This window comes from Miniopterus natalensis, chromosome 13, assembly GCF_054644295.1.
Source record: "Miniopterus natalensis isolate mMinNat1 chromosome 13, mMinNat1.hap1, whole genome shotgun sequence".
Taxonomy (NCBI): Eukaryota; Metazoa; Chordata; class Mammalia; order Chiroptera; family Miniopteridae; genus Miniopterus; species Miniopterus natalensis.
In genome coordinates, this window is record NC_142093.1 from 20,199,965 (window position 1) to 20,213,415 (window position 13,451).

General features: G+C 36.4%; 1 protein-coding gene across 2 annotated transcripts in view; it reads left to right on the top strand.

Moving 5' to 3' along the window:
• MTA3 (metastasis associated 1 family member 3) overlaps positions 1-13,451 on the top strand; it is a 110,263-nt gene that overhangs the window by 7,441 nt on the left and 89,371 nt on the right. For both annotated transcript variants that reach the window (XM_087823516.1, XM_087823518.1), the window contains exon 3: positions 4,286-4,379. In XM_087823516.1, coding sequence (XP_087679642.1) covers positions 4,286-4,379 — 94 coding nt within the window. The remainder of the gene's footprint in view (positions 1-4,285; positions 4,380-13,451) is intronic.

A 13,451-nucleotide genomic window follows, 5' to 3' on the forward strand; every position in this document is an offset into this window, starting at 1 on the left:
TTTAAGAACACTTGATACATAATTGATAAGCCAGGGGAAGAAGGGACATTAACCTGTTTTATTAACTATCTTCTAAATAGAATTTTTAAAACCAAATGCCTAGGATAAACTGTCAATCACCATTGTTACAGAAAATAACACTTTTATTTTCTTTAAATTTACTTTTGTAAGTTGGCTCCTGGTTGGAAAAAAATCCTATTTGAAATGTTACTTGCTTAGTTTGAAAGCTTGACTATAGTATTTCTTTTTTATATGTTTTTATTGATTTCAGAGAGGAAGGGAGAGAGAGATGGAAATATCAAAGATGAGAATCATTGATTGGCTGTCTTGTCTCCTCCACCCCTCTACTGGGGATCAAGCCTGCAACCTGGGCATGTGCCCTGACCAGGAATTGAACAGTGACCTCCAGGTTCATGGGTTGACACTCAACCACTGAGACACACTGGCCGGGCTGATTATTATTATTATTATTTTTATTATTATTTAATATATCTTTATTGATTTCAGAGAGAGGAAAGGAGAGGGAGAGAGAGAGAGAGAAACATCAGTGATGAGATAGTCATTGATCGGCTGCCTCCTGCACTCCCCCGACTGGGGATTGAGCCTGAAACCTGGGCATGTGCCCTGACCGGGAATTGAACCCCGATCACCTGGATCCTAGGTTGACGCTCAACCGCTGAGCCACGCCCAGTTTGGCTTACTATTATTATTATTATTATTATTTTAAAATTACAGTAATAGATTTTATTCTCAATTTTTCCAGAAAAGTTTTGGGAACTTTTAGCTGCAAAACAATATCAGTTGATGAATACAATTCAACACTGTTTATCACATATTCCCTCTTTTCCTCTTTCCTAATTTGTACCTAGATACAGTGAAGATGATCTTTTTGGAGGAAGAATATAAGGTTAAAATAGAAAACAACTTTTTGATAAATTATATTTAGTCACTACCTAGGTTGGGTGTTCCTCTTGTTTCTAAAGGGTGAGTCTACTACATACATGTTGAAAGAAATCTTTCTGCACATAATAATGGGGATGTAGTTTCAGGAAGTTTTGGAAGTTATGCTTGTAGATAAATCAATGTGTTACTATATTTACTTTTTTTTTTTTGGTGTGTAAGTTGTATAATTTATATATATCTTCACATTCTGGATATTTTATTAATCTTCAAACTTTCTGAGTTTCATTTTAATGTTTAGGGTCTTATTTTTGTGTGTGTGGAGTGGGGGAGATTCACTAACATCTTTAAGCATCTGATGACCATCTCGCCAAATCTACATTTGCACATACAAAATTTTGCTCATAATTTCAGGAGTTTCCTTCAAAACCCTTTTATGGAATGCAAGTTAATACCCATCCTGTCATTTAGGATCTTTCGGAACTAAGGACAGAAATTGGGAAAGGAAGTCCTTTTCCACTTATTCTTCACTTTGAGTAAACCATGGAGTTTCTGAAATGGAAGTGTTTTTTTTTTTTTTAATTAAAAAAAAAAAGTACTTTCTAAGTATGGGATAGAGACAGACATGAGTATGAGGTTGACTAAAATGATTTTAGAGCTTAAGACAACCTTTTATTGCTAGAGGATAATTTAGTAAATGTGTTTGAGAGAATTGAGATTTAAGATGTTGCAACAGCCCGGCCGGGCGTGGCTCAGAGGTTGAGTGTCGACCTAGGATCCAGGCAATCGGGGTTCTTTTCCCCGTCAGGGCACATGCCAGGGTTTCGGGCTTAATCCCCAGTCCGGGGCATGCAGGAGGCACCTGATCAGTGACTCTCTCATCATTGATGTTTCTTTCTGTTTCTCTCCCTCTCCTTTTCTCTCTCTGAAATCAATAAAGATATATTAAAAAAAAAAAAGATGCTGCAACCTATTTTGAAAAAAGAACCCAGGAAAGAAATTGATGTTCACTGTGGATTCTTCTATATACATGTCCCCAACTTTTGCTACCTGTTGGGTTTTCCTCAGGGTTTTTTATTTTTCTTAGATACCTCACTCCTCCAGGCTTCATCAGTTGGGACTCCTTTGCTTCTTTCCTAGCAGACTAAGGTCCCTTGACCCCATTTCCTCCATGAAGCTTTTTCTATCCTTTCCCCAACAGGTTGTACTCCTGCCTCCATGAATGAGAAGTGGAGTCTGGAGGGGACAGGCGGAAGTAAAGGAATATAGTGCTGGGAATATTGTCAGGGATGTTTTACCTTTATGTGTTAGCTGTGGGGGACTGGTGAAGGTTTCTAATCAGGTGAGGGGCAAGATTATAACTTGGGTTTTAGAAGGTTTGGAGAGGAGATGACGTGTGACCAGGCATCCTGGCTGGAGTGGAGGCTTAGTGAGGACAGGCATCATGAATCTGCAGTGCTTAGCTCAGTTCCTGGGCACATAGGAAGGGCTCAAAAAAATTTGGTGAGCTCTGGCCCAGTAGTTCAGTTGGTTAGAGCATCGTGCCTGATGTGCCAAGATCGTGGGTTCGATCCTGGTCCGGACACATATAAGAATCAACCAGTGAATGCACAAATAAGTGGAACAATAAATGTTTATTTCTCTCTCTCTCCCTTTCTCTCTAAGGTCAATAAATAGTTCAAAAAATTTGGTGAATAACCAAAGAATGTGTATATATAGATATATATCTATATATATCTATCCAGAGTTTATATATAGCAAATATTTAACCTAGGCCTGAGAGCAGTGCTTTTCAAACTATTTATGGTAAAGAATTTTCACTATCTCAGACTGTTTTTGTAAAATTAAAAAAGGTAGAAAAATTAAATTTAAAATAGGTTTATAAAAATACAAGCTCCCATTTTAGGTTCAATAGGTATTAGGTTAACTCAAATGCTATAATACACTTACTCTCAGTTTTGTGCTCATTTTATTACAGAGTAACACTGCAGAGTGAGCCTTAGACCATGATTTTGATAGCTCAGCTTTAGAGGGATGCTTGAGGGTTTTTTGTGTGAGTGTGTGTGTGTGTTGTAGAGGAATACTATAGTTAGTTGTAAACTACCTAATAGCCAAGTGTGTACATAATTCAGAAGAGAATATTTATTTTGAATTATTCCCCTCCATCTCAAGCAGGTTTAAATAAGAATTTAATTAGCTTTGTAGAGTATTCCTATGGAAGGAACTTACTGATGAGACTGAAAAAAATAATCCGTGAAACTCTTGTTTAGGGTTTTTAACATTTGTGTCAAGAAGACAGAAATGATAAAGGGCTTATAATTGAAGTCATTGATAGATTTTATTTACGTGGAAATATTGGCTTCTTTTAGCAGATTACTGGATCATTACTTTTGAGGATGTATTTGATCATGTATTAGGATTTAATACAATTTCAATTTTAAGGGGCAGTATTTCTACAAGACTATTTTTCATTCTAAAACTGCTTCTGAACTTCATAAAATTGGCAAATTCAGTGCAGCACATATATATTCTTATTTATGTTTGACTATATCTGTAAGCCCAGAGAAATTGTAAAAATTTGTTTTTAAATGTGTTTGAAATTGGAAATCACAATAGCTTTTTATTGTGCTCTATATGTTTTTACAAGGAACTTTGTAATGAATGATTGACCTTCTTGAAAGCTCTCAGAATTCATAAGGAATCAGAGAGTTGGAGCCTGGGCCCCAGCTGCAGTAAATTACAACCTAACTGAATATTGATTGTATTCTAGACTGTAGTCAGAAAGAAATAAGAGCTTCAGTGTTCATAACTCAAGGTTTTTAATACTTTCATATGGGAAGGTAAAGTAAGTACTGCTAAGGTTATTGAGTATTATGAATTCATAGACTCCCTTGGGCTGGAGAATGCTTTTCCAAGTAATCTGGTGCATTCTGCGTGATGGCCGCCCTGCACCTGCAGAGCTGCAGAGCTCGCGGTTGTTCAGGAGAGGCCTGGGTGATTTTACTCTTGGTCTGTGCTTCTGGGAGTGGTTTTGGAGGAGTTATGTTTAACTGTCTTAAATTCTGTTGTGGCTGAAGTTTTTGGGATTAGTTCCTAAGGCTAATCAGATTTAACTATGTCTGGCTTTATTCATTAAAACGGTCTGATCACTTTAGTTTAATTGATGCCAGTAAGTTATTTTATGTTTGACATTTTAGCTTCACTTGGAACTTGAATAAATGTTGCTCATTTTTATTTGAGTGTTTTAGCTCTCTGATTATCCTGCAGTTGTGGTTGGCACAGTGTAAATGAGAGTGATCTTATAATTGTGCTGTATCTAGTTTTGTTTTAAAAACTATTTGAATCTAATTCAGTACAGATGACTTTTATTTTTCTTATTTCTTAGACTGCAACTGGCAACGTGGAAGCAAAAGTAGTGTGCTTTTATAGACGACGAGATATTTCCAACACGCTTATAATGCTTGCAGACAAGCATGCTAGTAAGTTCATTGTTTTTCTCTTGGATTAATAAAAAAATGTTTTAAGTCTTTCGTTTTCCATGATGTGAGGAAAAACCCTTTTTTGTTACCTGTAGCTTTTTGCTTTCTTTTTTGCCTTCTAGTCTGACAGATGGGGGTTAGTTTTTTGGGTGGTGTTTGGTTTTAGTATATTTTTTTAGGTTGCATCATATGTTTCTTAATTAGTCAAAATGTTGAAATAGAAGTCTTTGCAAGTAGGCTTTAGCAGGCAGGGCAGTGTTTTGCCATCTTTCATTTTTGTTGGTGGTTTCAGTGTACAAATAGGAAATTTATACTTCAATGATCTTTTCTTGGAGGACTCCTCCCTTCCCCCAAATAACTGGGTAATATTTACATTAAAAAAAATTCTGAATATTTATTGTGTTTATAGTATTAGGTATGTATTAAAATTTTGCTAGAAAAAGAAGTGCAAAGTGATATTTAGGTATTGATTTCTGTAGATGACAACTCTGGGCACTTCTTGTTTTAAAATTTTTAAAAATTTAAATATAGTTGGTATATGTCTCAGTACTTGTTGTAGTATAATCTGTATTGTGCTTTTTGGTTAATCAAAAGCTTTGACATATTTTAGCACCTTTGTTTTTTTAAAACAGTAATCATAAAAAAGTGATATAAATTTTAGGAAAGAAGGCATATATAGATAAGTACTTTATTTGAAAGCCATTTTTCAGTTAGATACTGTGATCTGTAATGAGTGTTGGGGATCTGGAAGCTTTAGGAGTGATGTGGTAATGGGTAAGGGAGGCCGTTGTGTGAGCCGTTGTGTGTTGTTCTCTTCTGTTGGCTGGAGAATTATTTTTTCACTATGTTGCCAATTTAAACAGGCAGATTGGTTGTCTCATAAGTTAAATTCCTATTATATATTCTGCTATATAGTTCATAGTGTTTTTTTAATGCATTTCTATTTTTGTATAGGAAATATTCATTATGATATGGGTTGTATAATATTTGCAAATTATATATTGACAGATTCAGGGCATTCCTGTTTGTTCTTCATGTATGAGACCAAAATAATTGCTTTTTTGCTTTTTCCAAGTGAAAGCGAGTTTATTAGTGAAGCAGTGAGACAGAAAACGGGCTACTCTACAGACAGAGTTGCCAAAATAATTGCCTTTTAAAATGACATACTAGCCCTGGGCTGGTGTGGCTTAGTTGGTTGGGTGTTATTCTGTGCATGAAAGGTTGTCTGTCTGATTCCTGGTCAGGGGCTGCTCTCTCCTTCTGCCTTCCCCTCTCTCTAAAAATCAGTAATGAAAAAAATTTAAAGATGCCAGTTGGTTTTTCTGCCTCAGTAATTTTAGAGCATCTCTTTGGGTGGATTACTTCTATTTACATTTACCTGTTTTCATTCATTATTTATTGATATGTTTTAGTGTGCTGGAGTTAGAGGTATCTTTCAATGTTTCTATTGGAACTGACTTAAACTTAAGGTGGGGAGAACAAATAATATTGCCTGAATAGTCCATGTTTTATAAAGAGATTTATGGGAGGATTAATAGAGAGTCTCATATAGTAGAAAGATTTCAAAATTGGAATCCTGTGCCCAGCTGTTGTGGCTTAGTGGTTGAGTTTCAGCCTATGATTCAGGAGACTGAGGTTTGATTCCTGGTCAGGGCACATGCCTGGGTTGTGGACTTGATCCCCAGTAGGGGTTCACAGGAGGCAGCCGATCAATGACTCATCATTGATGTTTCTCGCTCTCCCGCTCCCATCCTCTCTCTGAAATCAATAAAAATACATTAAAAAAAAAAAAATTGGAATCCTGGGTGTGGATACCACTTAATTTTCCTGAGCCTTAGTTTATCCATTTAAGAAACTTCTCGCCTGGCCGGGCGTGGCTCAGCGGTTGAGCATTGACCTAGGATCCAGGTGATCAGGGTTTGATTCCCGGTCAAGGCACATGCCTGGTTGCGGGCTGCAGTTGATCAATGACTCTCTCATCATTGATGTTTCTATCCCTCTCTCTCCCTCTCCCTTCCTCTCTCTGAAATCAATAAAGATATATTTAAAAAAAAAAAAAAGAAACTTCTCATTATGGACTCCTCTATTTTTAAAAAATATATCTTTACCGATTTCAGAGAGAGGAAGGGGGAGAGAGAGAGAAACATCAATGATGACAGAGTTGTCATTGATCGGCTGCCTCCTGCATGCCCCCGAATGGGGATTGAGCCTGCAACCCAGTCGATGCTCAACTGCTGAGCCACACCCAGCGGGGCTCATTATGGACTCCTTTAAAGCTTTCATTACAGAAAATTTCAAACATATAGATTGCAGAGAAATAGTATAATGCACCTGATATTTCTATTACTCTGCTTTAACATTTTTTTTTCTTTTGCTTTAAGTTATTAATACATGACCAACTGATTAATCTAGACCAGCAGTTGTCAACGTTTTTTATCTCATGGCACACGTAAAGTAATTACTAAAATTCTGTAGCACACCGAAAAGTATATTTTTTGCTGATTTGGCAAAAAATTAGTTATAATTTTGATTGACTTACAAAAAATAATAGCGATTACCTACTGTTTTTACGCCAAAGGGACTTAAAAAATATATATATCTTTATTGATTTCAGAGAGGAAGGGAAAAGGGAGAGAGATAGAAACATCAATGATGAAAGAGTCATTGATCAGCTGCCTTGTGCATGTCCCCGACTGGGGATCGAGCCTGCAACTTGGACATGTACCCTGACCTGCAATCGAACTGCGATCTCTTGGATCATAGGTCGATTCTCAACTGCTGAGCCACACCAGCCAGACTATGTTGTTATTTTGTGTGGATTCAGATAGTAGTGTTGACTATTCTTAAACTTTAAATAAATGAGGCATTTTAGGATGTGGTAATATTACTAGGCACTTAGGTTATGATATGTTTCATGTGAAAGGTGAGGTGACTTTTATACATAGTTCTTATCATATCCCAGTCTAGTTGTTATGTTCGTATAAAATGTTTTGGTGTCAAAGGATATCTTGGGAACTTAATTTTTTTAAAGATTCATGCAGTATATGACTCAGAATTATTAAAAATATGTAGAATGCTTAATATGTTTCATAGTTTTGGGACTAAAATGGAGTTTTATAAAAGATTTAGAACCAGTGATGACAATTGAATGTTACCTCAAAGTACTGAAATTGGATGTTTTGAATACATCTGCTTATCTGGCCTTGACACACAGTTTGTACATTCTTAGTGCTCAGTGTTAAGTTCTTTAATGTTGGGGACATGGTCTCCATCATCTTTCCAGCCTGTGTGTGTCTTGTTCATTATAGTTGCTCCGTAAATATTTGTAGCTTTATATTTACCAGGGGAACAAATCTGAAGGATAGCCAGGCTACTGGTTTTTTTGTTTTAGTATCTTGGTTGGCTGAAAAGAATCTTTGGTGGTATTCATACATGATCCCCAGATTCTTTAACATTCCATTCATTGGTAGGTGGGGTCCATGTCTTATCCCCTTGAATGTGAGTGGGTTGTGACGAATATAGTGTGGTGGAAATAATGCTATGTGCGTCCCAGGGCTAGGTCATAAAAGGCCATTACAGCTTCCTTCTGGTTCTCTTGGAATGTTTGCTCAGGATATTCCTGCTTGGAATTCAGCCGCCATCCTTTGAGAAGACTAAGCCACATGAAAGGCCATATGCAGGTTCTATGGTTGACAGTCCTAGTTGAGCCCAGGTGCTGCAGCCACCATCATTTGGGTTCCTGTTGAGGCACAGCAAGACTTTTGTGCTGTGCCCTGTCTGAATTCCTTATCCACTGAACCTGTGAGCAAAATAAAGTAGTTGTTTTGTGTCATTAAGTTTTGGGATGATTTGTCACCGGACAATAGATAAATGAAACAGGATAATAGATTTTCTGTTTTTCTGTATTTTTTAATGACAATTTAGAATTAATATCTAAGCTTATGACTGTCTACTAAAAGTATCGAATGAACTATTAACTGTTTTAAAGTAAACCTCATTTTCTTGTGACAAAGAGAAAGTGAGGATCCTGTAATTATTTTAGAGAGGAAGTTATTAATAAAGGAGTGAGGGTCAAGGTTTCTTAGATACTGGAAGAGCAAATTATTTTAAGTTGTGAGTTCAGTAACAGTATGAAAAGCCAAATAAAGGTATTTTTCAACACACAAGAAGCATGACATAAATCAATAATTTAGGAATAAATTCCAGATAATCAGAACATTAGAAATGGGTAAGGGAATTAAAAGTCTTCTAAAAATCTGTTACTTTGGGGAAAGGGAAGGTTATAGGTACTGTTAAACTTATTATATTGATAGAAAGTTCATATTGGTTATCATAATTTAAGGATAATCCGTGGAAGGATACAGATAAATCATTTGACTTTACTTTATCTACATTATTAGATTAAGAGATGAACTTAAAATGGTCCCAAATAGACCCCAACTCAATAGAAGCAGGAAAGGGAACAATAAGGTAAATGTAAGTTGACTAGAATGAGTTGAAACATGTTAATAACAAAAATGTGAATGGAATAAATTCTGTTAAAAGGCAGACTGCTAATTCATAACATTTGTCTATAAATGAGGCCCAAAGAAAACTTCAACAAATACCAAAAGCAAGAGCTGCACAAGTAACATTCTGTCTATAAAGCAATGAAGTAAACAATTAGCAATTATAGGAAACCAGCCATGTTACTGTCCAGTTGGGAAATCTAAAAAACATGCTTATAAGTAGCTTTTGTGCTACAGGAGAAATAAAATCTGCTGATATGCCCTGGCCGCTGGGCTCAGTGGTTAGAGCATTGGCCTACACTCTGAAAGGGTCGAGGGTTTGATTCCTGGTTAAGGGCACGTACCTGGGTTGTGGGTTTGATCCCTGGCCCTAGCCGGGGTGTGTGTGGAAGGCAACCAATCGATGCCCCCCCCCACTCTCTCTAAAAATCAATGGGAAACATATTCTCAGGTGAGGATTAACAGAACAAAAGAAAATAAAACAAAAGAAATCTGCAGTTGTGATTCCAAACCACAATTCTTTAAAACCTGTAGGATGAGGCAAGAGTAATACTCATAAGAAAATTTAAAGCCTTTTTCAAAGCAACCCTTGAAAAAAATGACTAAAAAGAATTATTAAAGCCAGGCATTCAAGATAGAAGAGAAAAATAAACTAAATCAAAAGAAGGAATTAAATATAAAAGCAAAAATTAATGAAATTGGGGAAATGTAGAAGTTTTAAAATCAGAAACTGATTATTTAATATTTAAGTGTTTGAATTTTCCCCAAATTAATCTCTTTTTTTGGTTAATCCACACCTGAGGATATATTTTTCCCACTGATTTAGAGAGAGTGGAAGGGAGGGGGAAGAGAGAGAAACATTGATGTGAGAGAGACGCATCGATTGGTTGCCTCCCACACATGCCCCAACCCTCAACCTGGCGGGGATGAAACCTGCATCCCAGATATGTGCCCTTGTCCAGGAATAGAACTCGTGACCCTTCTGTGCATTGGCCGATGCTCTAACCACTGAGCAACACTGGCCAGGGCCCGAAATCTTTTTTTAAATTTTTAAAAATATATCTTTATTGATTTCAGAGATAGGAAGGGAGAGGGAGAGAGATAGAAACATCAGTGATGAGAGAGTCATTGATTGGCTGCAGCCCGAAACCTGGACATGAGCCCTGACTGGGAATCGAACCTTGATCTCCTGGATCCTAGGTCGATGCTCAACTGCTGATTCACGTCTGGCCGGGCTACATTGTAGTTTTGATAGATATTGCCGAATTGCCTGTCTCAGACAGGTTACCAATTTAATTTACACCTATCAGCAATGAATGAGTGCCTCTTCCCTCCCACCCTAACTATCACGCTTTTGGTCTTTACTAATTTAATAGGTGGGAAATGATACAGTGGTATAGTATTATTTTTACATTTCTTATGAAAATGTGGCTTTCTTATAAAAGCCACTTATATTTTTTCTTCTGTGACTTGTTCCTATCCTTTGCCTATTTTATATTGAGTTTAACTTTTGCTAAATTAATTTGTAGGGAGAAAATCTTAGCTAACCCAGTAAAGGGAAAAAAGAAAAGCAAATACCCTTACATTTAAACAGACATGTTTGACCTTATATTTTTCCTCTCCCCTTAGCATAAGGACATAAATGTAGCTCACATTTTCTTCCTTCTCTTGGTGAAACTATACAGCATTTAGTTCTAGATTTTTACTAAATAATGGTAATGACTTAATAATAATAATAACAACACATAGCACCAGCCACTATTCTAAGTGCTTTTACATGTAAATTAATCTTACATTACATAGCTACTCTTTAAGATTTATAGTTTTACTTGTTTGTTGCCTCTCCACTGTTTTTTGTATCTAAGTCATCTTTATTTTTGAATTACATTTGTGTTTTGCCTTGCTAAAATATGTCCTCATCTAAATTTTTTTTCAGAAAGCTGCTGTGGGTGGTGAACTTATTAAATCTTTGCATGCTTTAAAAATGTCTTTATTTTACCATCACACTGCACTGCAAGTTTGGCTCTTTATAGAATTCTAGGTTTAAAAGTTACCCCTCAGAATTTTGAAACATGTGTACCATTGTCTTCTGGAATACAGTTGTTTTTAAGAAGTCTGCTGCCAGTCTCATTCTTGTTATTTTGTAGGTAACACATTTTTCCTCTGGAAGTTTTTCTCTATTTTATTTTATTGTTTTATGTTATTTTTATTTTACTTTGTTGTTATATTTTATGTTTTATGTTATCTTATGTTATGTTAAATCCTCACCGGAGGATATTTTTTGCATTGCTTTTTTAGAGCGAGTGGAAGGGAGAGAGAGAGATTGAGAGAAACATCGATGTGAGAGACACATCCATTGGTTGCCTTCTGCATGAGCCCCGATCTAGGCCTGGGATTGAGCCTGCAACCAAGGTACATGTCCTTGGCCGGAATCAAACCTGGGACCCTTAAGTCCCTTAGGAATGTTTTCTTCTAAGATTTCTGTTTCTCTGTTGTCCCTTTGTCCTGTGTTCTCTTCATGGAATTCCTGGTAACAAAAGTTTATGACTTCTGTTAACTTGTTCTCATTCTTTAATTTCTTAGAACTTTATGTGGCTTACTGGGAAAATTCTTTCATATAATACTCCAGCTTCTGTGATCACATCTTATCTCTTCTGAGACTTATTTAGCCCATTTGTTGAAATTTTTATACTTCCAAGAGGAATACTAAAGAGAAAAGGTAAAATAAAGAACTTAAAAAATATATATATTTTTATTGATTTCAGAGAGAGGAAGGGAGAGGAAGAGAGAGATAGAAACATCAATGATGAGAGAGTGTCATTGATTGGCTGCCTCCTGCATGCCCCCTACTGGGGATGGAGTCCGAAACCTGGGCATGTGCCCTGACTGGGAATTGAACTGCAATCTTCTGGGCCATAGGTCGAGGCTCAACCACTGAGCCATGCTGGCTGGGCAAGAACTTTTTCTTATTTCTAATTTTTGTACTTTGACCTCAAATTTTACTAGCAGGGATAAGGCTGAATATACAGGGTGTTCCAAAAAAAAAAAAAAGTATACGTTCTTTAATGGCGGATAGCTCAATTTTGTTTGTTTTTTTTAAAAAAATATATCTTTAGTGATTTCAGAGAGAGGAAAGGAGAGAGAGAGAGACAGAAACATCAGTGATCAAGCCTGCAACCGGGCATGTGTCCTGACTGGAAATCGAACCCCGATCACCTGGATCCTAGGTGGACGCTCAACTGCTGAGCCACGCCCGGCCGGGCTAATAGCTCAATTTTGAAAATGAAATGAACTTATTTTTTTAATTTTTATTTTTTTAAAATATATTTTTATTGATTTCAGAGAGAGGAATGGAGAGGGATAGAGAGATAGAAACATCAATGATGAGAGAGTCATTGATCGGCTGCAGCCCACAACCCCGGGCATGTGTCCTGACCGGAAATCGAACCCGGATCGCCTGGATCCTAGGTCGACGCTCAACTGCTGAGCCATGCCCGGCCGGGCAAAATGAAATAAACTTTAATAAGCACTGCCTTTATAATTATTCAAAGAGGGTATACATTTTTTTGGGACACCCTATATTTGATTTCCAGATGTCTGTTGTATTTTTCTTATGAAGTTTTACATTATTAGAACATAGCCCATAATTCTGTTGTTTCTTAAGTCTATAAAGTATATAGGTACATAGATCTCAGCCTGACACTCCTTTTCTGAATCCAGGGACACACCTGGCTAATTTGAGATACTGAGCCCTGGAGATCCTTCTGAGTTCTTCCTAGACAACTACTACCAGTTGATAGGAGTTAGTACAAAAAGCTATTTTCTGTCACACCATTTAAAGTAATAAACATTCACTTATAAGGACACTTTTCTCTTGCTATTTTATAATGTTTTTATTTTTGTGAATGACATTTTATAATTAGCAGTTATGGCAAGTTTGTGTTTCATTAACCAGATTATTATCAACTGTAAATATAAAAAGGTTTATTATTTGACAAGTTAATTATGTTTTATGATACACATTTTTTATTAATCTGTTACTTTAAATGTTAATGATTGCCATTATCTTTTTAAACAAAGCAAGTACTATATTAATACCTTAAAAATGATGTCATATTGCTTATTGATTATTAAATGAGGCATTCCAATAATTAGCTTCTTTAAAGGGCTTTTATTAGTTAGCTTTACTTAATTTGTGGGTTGGAAAGTTATAGACTAATTTTTTTTTTAAATATGTTTTTACTGATTTCAGAGAGAGGAAGGGAGAGGGAAAGAGAGAGAAACATCAGTGATGAGAGAGAGTCATTGACCAGCTGCCTCCTGAACTCTCTCTACTGGGGATTAAGCCCGCAACCCAGGCATGTGCCTTGACCGGAGATTGAACCGTGACTGCCCAGTTTATAGGTTGATGCTCAACCACTGAGCTATGCTGGCCGGGCTAGACTCTGTTTTAAATTTGACTAGTTGAATGAAAATCATTTTTTAATTAGAGAACCTAATCTAAAATTTTCCACAGGTTATCTTTTTCTTTTAAAATTTATTTTATTTTTAAAAAGTATGTCTT